Source organism: Myiozetetes cayanensis, unplaced genomic scaffold (genome assembly GCF_022539395.1).
Source record: "Myiozetetes cayanensis isolate MyiCay16 unplaced genomic scaffold, myiCay2020 scf1, whole genome shotgun sequence".
Lineage (NCBI taxonomy): Eukaryota > Metazoa > Chordata > Aves > Passeriformes > Tyrannidae > Myiozetetes > Myiozetetes cayanensis.
Window position 1 is genome coordinate 150,215,443 of NW_026086604.1, and position 13,899 is coordinate 150,229,341.

At 57.1% G+C, this 13,899-nt stretch overlaps 1 protein-coding gene across 2 annotated transcripts; it reads left to right on the plus strand.

The window, feature by feature from the left end:
• The first annotated feature begins 45 nt into the window (after window positions 1–45).
• KLHL18 (kelch like family member 18) lies at window positions 46–13,828 on the plus strand. 2 transcript variants are annotated; one of them, XM_050308090.1, is made up of 10 exons: window positions 46–217; window positions 5,166–5,296; window positions 5,414–5,554; window positions 7,318–7,516; window positions 8,946–9,106; window positions 9,200–9,336; window positions 10,218–10,455; window positions 11,292–11,396; window positions 11,599–11,710; window positions 12,248–13,828. In XM_050308090.1, the coding sequence occupies exons 1-10, from the start codon at window positions 83–85 to the stop codon at window positions 12,632–12,634; spliced, it is 1,746 nt and encodes a 581-aa protein (XP_050164047.1). In that variant the 5' UTR covers window positions 46–82; the 3' UTR covers window positions 12,635–13,828. The 2 variants fall into 2 exon arrangements, with proteins under 2 accessions (XP_050164047.1, XP_050164057.1); XM_050308100.1 differs by having other exon boundaries at window positions 82–217; window positions 10,233–10,455.
• The last annotated feature ends 71 nt before the right edge of the window (window positions 13,829–13,899 follow it).

Genomic DNA, 13,899 nt, shown 5'->3' on the forward strand with positions numbered 1-13,899 from the left:
CGGGCGGTGGCGGAAGCGCCGCGGGTACGGCGGCCGGGCGGGGCCAGCGCGCGGCGCGGCGGGGGCGAGCGCGGCCGGGACGATGCTGGAGGCGGCGGAGCCCGAGCTGGACCCCGAGGACCTGGTGCACTTCTCGGTGGGAGACCTGCCCAGCCGCGGCTACGGCGTCATGGGCGAGATCCGGCGCCAGGGCAAGCTCTGCGATGTGACGCTCAAGGTGCGGGAGGGGCCGGGGACCCCCGGTCATTGTGGGGGGGGACTGAGGGGGGTGAGGGGTCCCGGTCCCTGAGGGGGGGGGAGGCACCACCTGGATCCTGAGGGGGAGCTGGGGATCCCCCCGGTCCCTGAGGGGGGCTGAGGGACCCCCTGGCCTCTGGGGGAGAGGAGGGACCCCAAGCTCAGGAGGGGCAGCTGAGGGACCCCCTGGCCTCTGAGGGGGGACTTCGGGAACCCCCCGAGCCCCTGAGGAGCTGAGGGACCCCCAAGGGGGGACCCCAGTCCCTGAGGGAGCCCTGAGGGACCCCCAGCCTGTTTTCCAGGGGGAAGGAGGCAGCTGGAGCCCCTTTGGTGGGGGATAAGGGGGTGGCTGAGACCCTCTTGGATAGGCAGGAGGGGTTCCCCCCCTTCCCATGGATTTGGCAGCGGAGAGAGGAGGAGCTGAGACCCCCCCAAAGCCCCTCAGTGGGGTGTCAGGGGGTCTGGGACCCCTCAGCCCTGGTGGGGGGGCTGTGAGGGGCTGGTGCAGGTTTCTGGATCAAACTGCTCCCACCCACGGGAGAAGAGTCCTTTCCCTTGGAATGCTTTCTCTTTTAGGAACATCCAGAAATAATCCATAGCCGTGGAAAATCCCTGGCTGTGCAGGGAATGGCTGGGAGGGTTTGGGCAGGAGCTGCTGGAATCCCTCAGGATTCCAAACTCGGAGGAGTCCGTGGGGTGGGAGCAATGTTGAGTCACTCCAGAATTAACTCTGCAGTTTAATTAAGTGGGAAGGTGTTTCCCAGCCTACTCATCCCGAAACTTTTCAGGGAGAGGAGCTGGAGAGGGCTGTGCCTGTCGTGGAGACAGGATGTGGGATAGGGAGCACCCCATGGATTTGGGGGGGCTGCTCCATCCCTGGGGATCAGCTGTGGCCTGCTGGGAAGAGGTGCTGATCCTCCTCGGGAGTGGCTGTACCTTCCACAGCGTGTTTTTGGGATAGTCTGTGCTGGAACCTGAGGGAATTCTGTGGCAAAACTGGTTTGGGGATGGAGAGCACTGGGGTTTTTTTAGGATTAAAGTGTGTGTTGGTGTGAATCCCAGACTGGTTTGGGATGGAGAGCACTGGGGTTTTTTTAGGATTAAAGTGTGTGTTGGTGTGAATCCCAGAGTGGTTTGGGATGGAAGGGACCTGAAGGATGCCCCAGTGCCACCCCCTGCCCCAGCACAGGGGAACACAGATGTCCTGCCAGGATGGGAATTGCCCAGGCAGCTCTGTCTGCTGGGATTTGCTGTCCCTGCCTGCCCCCTGGGGACACATCCTGCTGGAATCCTGTGGGATGCACCACTGGAAAACAGGCCGGGAATATTTGTCCTGTTCTTCCCTGACCAGTTTAGGGGGAATAAGATGGATAATATCCCGTTTACAGCCCCTGCTCGCTCCAGTTGGAGCCACAGGGGGAGGTCCAAGTGCCAGGCTGGCACCTCCAGGAATCTTGGCCAAACTGCTGGGAGAGGGAAGGTTTGTGCCATTCCAAACCCTTGGAGAGCGGAGCTAACGGGAGCTCCTCCTTTGGTCCTGAGTTGCTCCAATGCCATTTTTCCATGACCAATTCCAAGCCTAAATAGAAAAAAGTCTCTTAAAATACAATCCAGGCCTGGAAAATTGAAGCAATTCCAAGCCCTAGAGAAGTTGTGTTATTTGTTTCATGTGCAGTCCTGGCACTGCCAGGTGCCAGTCCTCTTGGCTCCCCTTCCCTTCCAATCCCAGTTTTCCCAAAGCAGGCTGTTTTCCAGAGCAAACCCCCCCGACTGGAGCAGACACAGAGGTGGAGGAGCCTCTGGATCAGTGGAATTCCAGCCAGCTGGGGCTGCCTGTGTGATCCCAGCTCCTCCATCCTCCCAGTCTGCTCCACAGCCACTGCAGCCTGTCTGGGACATCCCCTGGGAAAAGCAGCTGGGAAGGACAGGGAACATCTGTTTTTTGGAGGAGCTGGGAGAGCTGCAGGGCAGGAGAGCTGCAGGTTGAGGATCTGACCCCTCTCCTCACAAGTTTGGATCCTGCCAGGGGGTATTGGGAGAGCTGCCCTCAGCTCTTCCCTGGCAGGATGGGGGATTCCTGCTTCCAGGACTCCAGGAGATGTCTGTGTGCTGTCCTTGCAGGAGCTGGGCTGGAGCTGATCCCCCTGGGATGCTCCCTGTCCCTGCAGGACATGGACTGGGATTCAGCCAAGGAGTTCAGCTCCCCTGAGTTGGCAGGGAATTCCCTGGGAATTTGGGTTTGTTGGATGTGATTTCTGCCTCAGAGCCATTGGTTACGTTAGCATGGAATGCTGGGGTGGCTTGGGTTGGAAGGGACCTTAAGGATGATCCAGTGCCACCCCTGCCATGGCAGGGACACCTCCCACTGTCCCAGGTTGCTCCAACCTGGCCTTGGGCACTCCCAGGGATCCAGGGGCAGCCACAGCTGCTCTGCCCAACCTGTGCCAGGGCCTGCCCACCCTCCCAAGCCAGCAATTGCTTCCCAGTATCCCCATCTGGCAGTGGGAAGCCATTCCCTGTGTCCTGTCCCTCCATGCCTTGTCCCCAGTCCCTCTCCAGCTCTCCTGGAGCCCCTCAAGGCCCTGCAAGGGGCTCTCAGGTCTCCCTGGATCCTTCTCTTCTCATCCACCAACACTCCCAAACCCTTCCCCTCAGGTTTCTTCTCATTCTCCATGCAGCCTGGATTTGTGCTGGGAATTGCCCCGCTCCAGGTGCAATCCATGGCCTCTCCTGCAGAGCCGTGCTGGGCTGGGTCAGGCTCAGCTCCCCTCCTGCTTCGGCCTCTCGGTGGCTCTGGTGCCAACTCATGGAGAGAAGATGATTTTTGGGAATGTTGGAGATCTTTGCTGCCAAAAACTCCAGAATCCTCAGCTCTGCTGGGTGGTGACGTCAGGAAAACAATAGATGCCTTTCTTCCACCTCCACCGCTCTCCTGGAGAAAGGCTCTCTGTTCCCTGGAATTTGTTAACGTTTGTGCTGTGGGGGTGTCCGGGAGCACATTCCTTGGGAGCTGTGTCGGCAGGGAATTCTGTCATTCCTGGGGTCGGGAAGCATGCCTGATGAGTTCCTTTTTTTCTGGGAAACAGGTAAAAGCTCCCTTAAAAGAAAGGGAGCTGAAATTATCCTCTGAAAAACAACATCCTGGGATGGGATCAGGAGGAGGATGAGCTCTTTCCCACTTTCTCCTTAGACTTGGCTGATTCCATTGTGAATCCATCAGGAGGGAAGTGTGTTTGTTTGGTGCTGGGAAGGGAGATCCTTTGGCTCTGCAGATGGGGAGCACTCTGGAAGCAGGAGACACGAGGATGAGCCGGGTGGACACATCTTTGTGCTCATCCTTGGAAGTATTTCCCGTTTTCTACAGGAAAAACTTGTCCTTTGCCTGCAGCAAGAAATGGAGTTGTTCTTTCAGGACTTGCCATCCAGTGCTGATGGAATGAACATAATGATGGTTTTGGAGCAGAGATCCCAATTTATCCATCTCCCTGAGGGCCCTCAAGCTTTACAGGAGCAGGTTCCAAAAAGAAGGAATCCCAGTTTTTGTCTTGTCCCCCAACCAGGAAATATTCCCGAGCTCTTTGCTGGTGCGAAAGATCTCCTGCTCCCAGGGATCATTCCCAGTGCAGGACCACCCAAAAGGTGATCAGCAAGTCTGGAGTCCCCAGAGCTGTCCCCTGGGATAATTCTGGATATATTTTGAGCATCCCTGGATGCATCTGAAGCAGGTGTTTCACTTTAAGAGGTGCCTTTTTTTATTTTAACACCATTTTTATTTATTGAAAAGATAAAATGGGATTGGAACAGCTGGAATCTTTGGCAGCTTGTGCTTGGAGTTGAAATGAAAGTGAAGGAAAATGTTGTTTTTGTTGCACTCTCTGAATGGGAACAACACTCATCCAAACAAACCAGTTGGAGCGAATTCCTTCCAGGCACCGGGATATCTTTTGGAATTTTAGAGGTTAGAGACCTTCTCCTTTCACCTTTCAGGATGACCCAAGGAAAAATGGTGTTTTTCTGTGTTTTGGGATGTTTGAGACACCCAGGAAGGGCTTTCCCAGCAGGATGAGGGTGTATCAATAACACCTCCTGTGATGGTGTTGCCGGTTTTTCCCCTGCTTGTTTCTCCCATCAGTGGGCTGGGCCGGGAGCAGCTGCTGCTGGAATGGCTTCATCCCTGGGGAAGGAATGGAGCGGGAAGTGCCGGAGCTTGTGGAGCAGGTCGGGTGTTCCTGGGGGATGGAATGTGGAATGTGGACAGGCCGAGTTTGTCACCCTGGTCAGCCAGCTCTTGACAGTCCTACCATTTCACTTCCTGATTTTGCTCTGGGAATTAGGAATTCTGTGGAATCCGGGCCAGCAGGATTGGGGCAGCGTATTCCAGGCACGGAGGAAGCTCGGACGGGGATTCAGGGCTGCCCAGGGCAAAGACAACGCTCTCCAAAAGTGCCTCTTGTTTTTTTTTCCATCTGGCAGGAATTGTGCTTTGTAAACTCCCAGGAAGTTTGTGTTTGCTGGGTGTGCAAAGCAGAGGCCCAGAGGGAGAGGGAAGGCACTGCTGGGAATCATGGAAATCCTCGATCCAAACAGCATTTGGAGATGAAAGGGGAGTGAAGGGTTTTGTAGAGGAGAAGAGAAGGAATCCTTGGGTAACCTGGAATGCAGAGGACCTGCTGTGCCAGCTGGTTTGTCCCATAAAACAAAGCTCAGATGGGAAAATTGTGCTTGAGTGAGGGGAAAAATCCCCGATGGACACGGAGCGGGATGAGCCAGATTAGTGTGGAAATGAGGGAAAAAGGCACTGAAGCAGCAGAGAGAGTTAATGGGAGCAGAGACCTGCCTGGAACCCTTGGTGCAGCTGTGCCAGAGGGAATGCTCGGCAGTGGGTGATGCTGATCCCTGCTGATCCCTGCCCCTCTTCCCTGCTCCAGGTGGGGGACCACAAGTTCAGCGCGCACCGGATCGTGCTGGCGGCGTCCATCCCCTACTTCCACGCCATGTTCACCAACGACATGATGGAGTGCAAGCAGGAGGAGATCGTCATGCAGGGCATGGACCCCAGGTGACGCCCCAGGGACACCCACAGTGCTGGGGGGATCCCAGCCAGCCCCGGGCTGCGGGCAGAGCCCCATCCCAGCTGGAATTCACTGGGGTTCCCGCTCTGTCTCCCGGTTTTCAGTGCGCTGGAGGCTCTGATCAACTTCGCCTACAACGGCCACCTGGCCATCGACCAGCAGAACGTGCAGTCCCTGCTCATGGGGGCCAGTTTCCTGCAGCTCCAGAACATCAAGGATGCCTGTTGTACATTCCTTAGGGAAAGGTAAGGGGCATGAGGGGTCTCCTGGGGGGCGGGGAGGGGGTTTGGCTGCTCCCCAACAGCAGCAGGGCTTTAGTCACCTGTGTCCAGCATGGGAGGGCCAGGGTGTCCCTACCATGGGATGAGGAGCTGTTTGGATCCTGAAACTTGTCATTTGTGGAATTAGAGAATCACAAATTGGGTTGGGAGGGACATTAAAGCCCATCCATTCCACCCCTGCCGTGGGCAGGGACACATTCCACTCATCCCAGGTTGCTCCAACCTGGCCTTGGACACTTCCAGGGATCCAGGGGCAGCCACAGCTTCTCTGGGCACCCTGTGCCAGGGCCTGCCCACCCTCCCAGCCAGGAATTCCTTCCCAATATCTCATCTAAATTTATCCTCTTTCAGCTTAAAGCCACTCCCTGTGTCCTGTCACTCTCATTCCCTATAAAATAACTCCTCAGGCTTCTGAGGTGCTGGGACACAATGACAGACCTTGGCCAGCCAAAGGAATTGATACCCCAAGCAAAATGGAGGGAATCATTCCCTTTCTAAGAACCCATCCTGGCAGGAATTGCCCTTCCTGCTGCTCTGCATGTTCCAGGGAGGGAACAAAGTGCCTCAGCCCAGGAGCTGCACAGGAAACTGTGGCAGAGCCTTAAATTGCTCCCAGGTTTTTCATTTTCCTCAGTGGTGTTTGGCTGTGGGACTGTTCCAGCAGCATGATCTGGAAATGGAAAGCTGGGATATTCTTTGGAAATGGATTCTCCACCCGTGCCAGGGAGGCTGACGGGTTTAGTTTCCCCAGCTTGGCTTCCCTGCAGCTGCTCAGTGTGTTCCATGGAGTGATGTGAAACACACCCACCAAATACAGGGATTGGCCACCAAAATTCTCCCAGATCTACCAGGAGCAGCCAGGTGTCCTAAGTGAGCTCCTGGATTTGAGTGCCCAGCTGTGAGTTTGGTTGGTAACAGGAAAATGAGAGGATTCTCACCATCCCAGGGAGCTGGGACATGGACACCGAGCTCTCCTCCTAGAGTGGAATTGACATTTGGGACATTTTTGGGGCAGCTGTGTTGTACCCAAAATCTGCTGGAGCCCTTGGAGTCATCCTCATGTGAGAGTCCCTCCCAACAGCAGGAGGACGTGGAGCTGCTGCAGAGAGTCCAGAGGAGGCCCCGGAGCTGCTGCCAGGGCTGGAGTCCCTCTGCTCTGGAGCCAGGCTGGGACAGCTGGGGGTTCCCTGGAGAAGAGAAGGAGCCAGGGAGACCTGAGAGCCCCTAGCAGGGCCTAAAGGGGCTCCAGGAGAGCTGGAGAGGGACTGGGGACAAGGCATGGAGGGACAGCACACAGGGAATGGCTTCCCACTGCCAGAGGACAGGGACAGATGGGATACTGGGAAGGAATTGTTGTCTGTGAGGGTGGGGAGGGACTGCAATGGATTTCCCAGAGAAGCTGTGGCTGCCCCAGAGCCACCTGGGTCTGTCCAGTGCCTCCTTGGCAGGGTGAGGGAACATTTTTAAGTTGTGTTTCCCCTCCTGGAGATCTCCACGTAGTTCAGCTCCTCAGGGAGCTGGAACCTGCTTGTCTGGCTCTGTGGAGTCATGGAATGGTTTGGGTGGGAAAGGACCGTAAGGATCACCCAGTGCCACCCCCTGCCGCTATCCCAGGTTGCTCCAGCCTGGAACACTTCCAGGAATCCAGGGGCAGCCACAGGTTCTCCTGCACTGCAGTGACATTCCAAGTGACATTCCTCTTGGCCTCCTGTGGCCGCTGTCCCCAGGCTGCACCCCAAGAACTGCCTGGGGGTGCGGCAGTTCGCAGAGACCATGATGTGCGCGCTGCTCTACGACGCTGCCAACAGCTTCACCCACCAGCACTTCCCGGAGGTCTCCATGGCCGAGGAGTTCCTGGCACTGCCCCTCGACGACGTCCTGGAGCTCCTGTCCAGGGACGAGCTCAACGTCAAGTCTGAAGAGCAGGTGTGTCCCTGGAGCGGGAATGGGGAATGGGAATGGGAGTGATCCTAGTCCAGGGCTGAATGAGGCTGAGGAGAGAACAGTGGGAAAACCAGGAGGTGCTAAACAGAGGGGTGGTGGGAGTGAAGGGGGGGAAAAAAGGGAAGAATGAGGGGGGAAAAAAAGGGCAAGGTGGAGGGGAAAATGGAAAAAAAGCAGAAAAATGGGAACAGAAGCAACAAAATGGGAAAACAAGCAAAAATATTGTGAAAACGCAATGTAGGGAAAGCAAACAGTAGGGAAATAAAAAAGGGAGGAAACGGAAAAGCGGGGAGGAAGTTGGAGAAAACAGGGAAGGCGGGAAAAAAACGAGGGAAAAGCAGAAAAACGGAAATAAAGGAATGACGTGGGAAGAAAAGGAAAAGATTGGGGGAAAAAAGAAGCAAAATGGGGAAAAACAGAGAGAAAGTCAAGGATAAAAAGAGAAAACCAGGGGAGAGCAAACAGAGAAAAGTAGGAAATAAAGGGAAAAATAGAAAATAAAGGGAAAAGTGGAGAGAAAAGAAGAAAAATTAAGAAAAATGGGGGAAACGGGGAAGAATTTAGGAAAGAAAGTCAGTGAAGAGCAAAAAAAGGTGGAAAAAATGGGGAAGTGATGAAAAAATTGGGTCAAAAAAGAGAAAAATAGGGGGAAAAAAAAAAAGTGATGGACAAGGGGCAGAATGGAGGAAAAGTGAACAGATGGATCCCTGTCATCAAACCTGTCTCCTGGTTTTTCATGGAGCAGCACCATTCCCTTTCTCCTGTCCCAGTTCGCTGATTTTCATCAGTAAATAAACAGGATTTTGCTTCTGTCCCGCCTCCTCTGCCAGAATTCTCTTCACAGCTCCTTCAGCTCCCTGCAAACACTTGTGTTAAATGTACAATCCCACGGGATTGTTGCAGGGTAAGTGGGAGGTGGAGAAAAAAAACCTCTCTGGAGCCAGGCTGGGAAAGCTGGGGGGTTCCCCTGGAGAAGAGAAGGAGCCAGGGAGACCTGAGAGCCCCTTGCAGGGCCTAAAGGGGCTCCAGGAGAGCTGGAGAGGGACTGGGGACAAGGCATGGAGGGACAGGACAAAGAGGAGTGGCTTCCCACTGCCAGAGGGCAGGGAGAGATGGGATACTGGGAAGGAATTGTTGTCTGTGAGGGTGGGGAGGGACTGCAATGGATTTCCCAGAGAAGCTGTGGCTACCCCTGGATCCCTGGAAGTGTCCAAAGCCAGGTTGGATGGGCTTGGAGCAACCTGGGCTAGTGGAAGGTGTCCCTGCCCGTGGCAGGGGGGGATTGGGTGATCCTGCAGGTCCCTTCCAACCCAAACCATTCTGGGATTCCATGTCATTCCTTTTTTCCATCAATCAAGTGGCACCAGCAGCAAAACCCCTAAACTCCAGCATCCCACTCGTGTCTCCCAAGGTGTTTGAAGCTGCCTTGGCCTGGATCCGGTACGACCGAGAGCAGAGGGAGCCCTTCCTGCCCGAGCTGCTCTCCAGGATCCGCCTCCCGCTGTGCCGGCCGCAATTCCTCACGGACCGCGTCCAGCAGGACGACCTGGTCCGCTGCTGCCACAAGTGCAGGTGAGCCTGGGGCACGGGGCAGTGCTCAGACTGCCTCTGCCCCCAGGCAGGCAGTCAGAGCTCCCCTTTGACTCCTGGCTCGCTGGATTCCAGGGATCTGGTGGACGAAGCCAAGGATTACCACCTCATGCCGGAGCGCCGGCCGCACCTCCCGGCGTTCAAGACGCGCCCCCGCTGCTGCACGTCCATAGCAGGGCTGATCTACGCCGTGGGAGGGCTGAACTCGGCAGGTACCTTGCAGTGGAAAGGCCGCTGGGAGCTGGGAAGGGCCATGGGATGGGGAAATTCCCCCAGGTCGGAGCGTTGAGCGGCTCCTCCTCCCGGCCCTTCCACTGGAACGCCCAAGGTGTGCCCGTGGTTCAACATCTTCCAACTAAATCCTGACCATGTGGGGTTTATTTAGGGCACCTTCTTGGTGGTGTCCTTGACTGGAGCTCCAGGCGGGACCTGGAGGGATCTCAAGGATGTTGTTGGGATTGTGAGATCACCTGTGCAGACACATGGCGCTTCCATGAGCCAAACCCTGGTGTAAAAGGGGAACAGGAAGAGTTCAGGGAAATGTGAACCAGTGACAGCACAGATGGGACTCACAGGTCTCTGCTGCCCCTCGGAGGGCACTGGAGGTGCCACTTCCACAGCCTGGCACATGTTGAGGCCCCTGGTGCAGAGCACGGGAAGGCTGGAAAGTGTTCCACAATCTTTGGGAGTGGTGTAGTGTGTTCTGTGGGAATTGTCCAGAGCAGCATCTCTGGGGGAGAGCAGGGAAGTGACTGGGAAATGCCTCTGACTTGGCTCTGTGGGAGCAGAGAGGCTGGAATAGGATGGGAGAGCCCAGGACAGGGCACACACAGAATCCCAGGATGGTTTGGGTTGAAAGGATCCTTAAGGATCATCCACCCCATGGCATGGGCAGGGACACCTTCCACCAGACCAGGTCCCTCTGGATGCCATCCCATCCCAGCAGAGCCCAGATGTTTCCCCAAAGAGAAGCAGTTAAAGTACCCTGTGCCAACCCCATCTTTGGGACCCCCTCTCAGCCCCGCTGAGCTTCCCCGGGGGTTCCCTCCGCTTCCCAGGGCTCCATCAGCTCTCCCTCTTTTAATTTGAGTAGCAAATTTCTACGCAGGCGACTCCCTGAACGTGGTGGAGGTGTTTGACCCCATTGCCAACCGGTGGGAGAAGTGCCAGCCCATGACGACGGCGCGGAGCCGCGTGGGGGTGGCCGTGCTCAACGGGCTCCTCTACGCCATCGGCGGCTACGACGGCCAGCTCCGGCTCAGCACCGTGGAGGTCTACAATCCAGAGACAGACTCCTGGTCCAAAGTGGAAAGCATGAACAGCAAGAGGAGGTGCGTGCAGCTCCCTGGGGAGGGACCTCGGGAACAGCGGGGGAAAATGAGGCTGGAGCGCTGGGGGCGGTGGACACCCACGAGGAGTTTGTGTGTGTGGGAGAGGGGGGAGTGGAGCAGCGTGGAAGCAGGTGGGATTTGCTTGGCTAGTTTTGGGATGCTCATGCTGATTTTGGGTGCTGCCTGTTGGTCAGAAGCAGCTCAACAAAATTCCGTGGGTGTGTCACAGTGCTGATGGAGAAGGAAAGGTGTTAAGACCCAAGTGCCACATCCACAGGGCTTGGAAATCCCTCCAGGGATGGGGACTCCACCCCTGCCCTGGGCAGCTGTGCCAGGGCTGGGCAGCCCTTTCCAGGAGGAATTTTCCCACTATCCAAAATAAATCTCTCCTGGCACAGCCTGAGGCCGTTCCCTCTCCTCCTGTCCCTGTTCCCTGGGAGCAGAGCCCGACCCCCCCTGGCTACCCCCTCCTGTCAGGGATTGCAGAGCCAGAAGGTCCCCCCTGAGCCTCCTTTTCTCCAGGCTGAGCCCCCCCAGCTCCCTCAGCTGCTCCTGCTGCTCCAGCCCCTTCCCAGCTCCCTTCCCTTCCCTGTACACGCTCCAGCCCCTCCGTGTCCTTTTTGTCCTGAGGGGCCCAGAAGTGTCCCCAGGATCTGAGGTGCTCACAGCCTGGGAGACTCCACGCTTAGGTGGGACTGAGCCATTTGGAAGCGAGTCCAGGGAAAAGGAGGTTCTTTGGGATGACAGAGGCGATGGCCCAGGGGCCAGGCAGGCTGTGTTGGGGTCAGGGTGGCAGCAGCTCCAGCCTCCTCACGGGGTCCTGCCGTCCCTTGCAGTGCCATGGGGACGGTGGTGCTGGATGGGCAGATCTACGTGTGCGGTGGATACGACGGCAACTCCTCCCTCAACTCCGTGGAGTCCTACTGTCCAGAGACAAACAAGTAAGAGCCTTCCATGTCCTACGGCTTTTCCAGGAGTTTTGTGCTCCGTGTGCCGTGGGCACCGCAGGGCATCTGGGCTGTGAGGGTGGTTTAAATAAGGGGTGGTAAAAGGTTTAAATAAGGAGAGTTGGTGGAAGCCAGGCCTAGGAGATCGTGGAATACTCTCTGGGACTGTCCCTGAGCTCTGCCCTGTCCCTCCAAGGTGGACAGCAGTGACCCCCATGAGCTCCAACCGCAGCGCCGCCGGAGTCACCGTCTTCGAGGGCCGGATCTACGTGTCAGGAGGGCACGACGGGCTGCAGATCTTCAACAGTGTAAGCCTGGGATCCTGGGAACTGCTTGGCTTGGGGTTGGGAAAGCCCTCTGAGACCATCCACTCCAACCATTCCCCAGCACTGCCCAGGGCCACCACTGGCCCATGTCCCCAAGTGCCACATCCACAGGGCTTGGAAATCCCTCCAGGAATGGGGACTCCACCACTGTGCCAGGGCTGGACAGCCCTTTCCAGGAGGAATTTTCTGTGATCCAACCTGAGCCTCCCCTGGCACAGCCTGAGGCCGTTCCCTCTCCTCCTGTCCCTGTTCCCTGGGAGCAGAGCCCGACCCCCCCCGGCTCCTCCCTCCTGTCAGGGATTGCAGAGCCAGAAGGTCCCCCCTGAGCCTCCTTTTCTCCAGGCTGAGCCCCCCCAGCTCCCTCAGCTGCTCCTGCTGCTGCAGCCCCTCCATGTCTTGTCACGAGATGCCCAAAACTCCTGGAGGACTGGAGGTGGTGCCTCCACAGTGTGGGGGGGATATTCCCTGGGTGTTTCCCAGGCCGGTCTCCCTGACTCTCCGTGCCCTCCCTGCCCGCAGGTGGAGTACTACAACCCGCACACCTCCTCCTGGCACGCCGTGGCCAACATGCTGAACAAGCGGTGCCGCCACGGCGCGGCCGCGCTCGGCAGCCGCATGTTCGTGTGCGGCGGCTACGACGGCTCGGCCTTCCTGAGCGCGGCTGAGGTTTACGGCTCCGCCGCTGACCAGTGGTACGTGCTGGTGCCCATGAACAGCCGCCGCAGCCGCGTGTCCCTCGTGCCCAACTGCGGCCGCCTCTACGCCGTGGGCGGCTACGACGGACAGTCCAACCTCAGCTCCGTGGAGATGTACGACCCCGACAGCGACCGCTGGACGTTCATGGCGCCCATGGTGTGCCACGAGGGCGGGGTGGGCGTGGGCTGCGTGCCCCTCCTCACCGTCTGAGCGCCGCGAGGTGCCGGGGGGGGGCTGTGAGGGGGGTGTTGGTCTTCAGCGAGAGGTTCGGAGCGTGCCGGGGAGTTCCGGGTGCTCGGACCGAGCGCAAAAAGGACTCGACGGGACGATGCCCACGTCAGAGGCTTTTGGGGTGATCAAATGGAAGATGGAATGTGCTGAGTTTCTGTGTGGGGAGGACCCCTCAGCCTCTCCCGGAGCCGTGGCCGAGCGGATCCATCTCTCACTGTCCATCTCCCTTTGGGAAGCGCTGCCGTGGGCTGGGGGAGAAGGGGACAGGCTCAATTCTGACATAAACCCAGCCACTTTAATGACTTTGGAAAATCCATCTGCACCTTCTGGGAGCACCAAAACCACCTGAACCCCCCAAGGGGCGTCGTGGTCACACTGGGGGGGTCTCAGAACAGAACAAACCCAGCGCCATCGGTTCCAGGGGCTTCTTACACAAGACCCTCCCAGCTCCTCGTGCTTTCCACAGCTCGATGTGGAAAACTTCTCCACAGGAGCCACAGGATGGGGAAACCAGGAAGAGGAACAGGTCGGTTAAACCAGCGGATCGTTTGGAGAGGGCTGGACGTGAACGACTCCCAACAGCCTGAGGGTTTCAAAATGGGGAATACGTGATCAAGATGTCCTTCCACATGATCAAGATGTCCTTTAAACTGAATATTGAGATGTTTTCCAAGACCAAGAGGCAGCTGGATTTTTTTTTTTTTTTTTTGTAGGAGAGGAAAGAAAAAAAAGGCATGAATTTGTCGTGCTCCAGCTGGGGAAGGTCTTTTCTGTGGTGGGTTTTGTGCCAGGACACTTTGGAATGCTGGCAGAGCCAAAGAGCTGCCCGTCAGCAGCTTCCCTGCATCAGCCCTTGCCCTGCATGACCGTGATCCGCCGTCCCTCCGGAGCGCTCCGTGCCCGGCTCTTCCCGTGCCAGCCCTGGGCACAGCCATACCTCCTCCGGGCAGGAATGTGACACTAATCCCAGCAGCCAAGGGATGCCCCATCCCAGCGTTCCGGGGGGCTCAGAGTGGGATGTCCCCCCCAGCCCCCTCCCCCTGCTCATTCCTGACTCCCGGCATCCCTCGGGATCGCTCTGGGTGTACATGTCATGTCTATACTGGGGTACTGTGTATATTTTGGGGTCTATGAGGAGCATATCTGCCTATAAATGTGATCTATCAGTACAGATCCATTTCTTCCGTGTACTATCCACTGCTGGCTTCCCGGGAACGGGAATTCCTTTGGGCTTTCCATGCTGC

Bases quoted from the DNA above. Each gene is read 5' to 3' on its own strand.
- KLHL18 (XM_050308090.1), top strand. From the start codon at position 83: ATGCTGGAGGCGGCGGAGCCCGAGCTGGACCCCGAGGACCTGGTGCAC. The intron at 9,107-9,199 runs GTGAGCCTGGGG...GCTGGATTCCAG, and splicing joins CGCTGCTGCCACAAGTGCAG to GGATCTGGTGGACGAAGCCA. The intron at 10,456-11,291 runs GTGCGTGCAGCT...CGTCCCTTGCAG, and splicing joins AGCATGAACAGCAAGAGGAG to TGCCATGGGGACGGTGGTGC.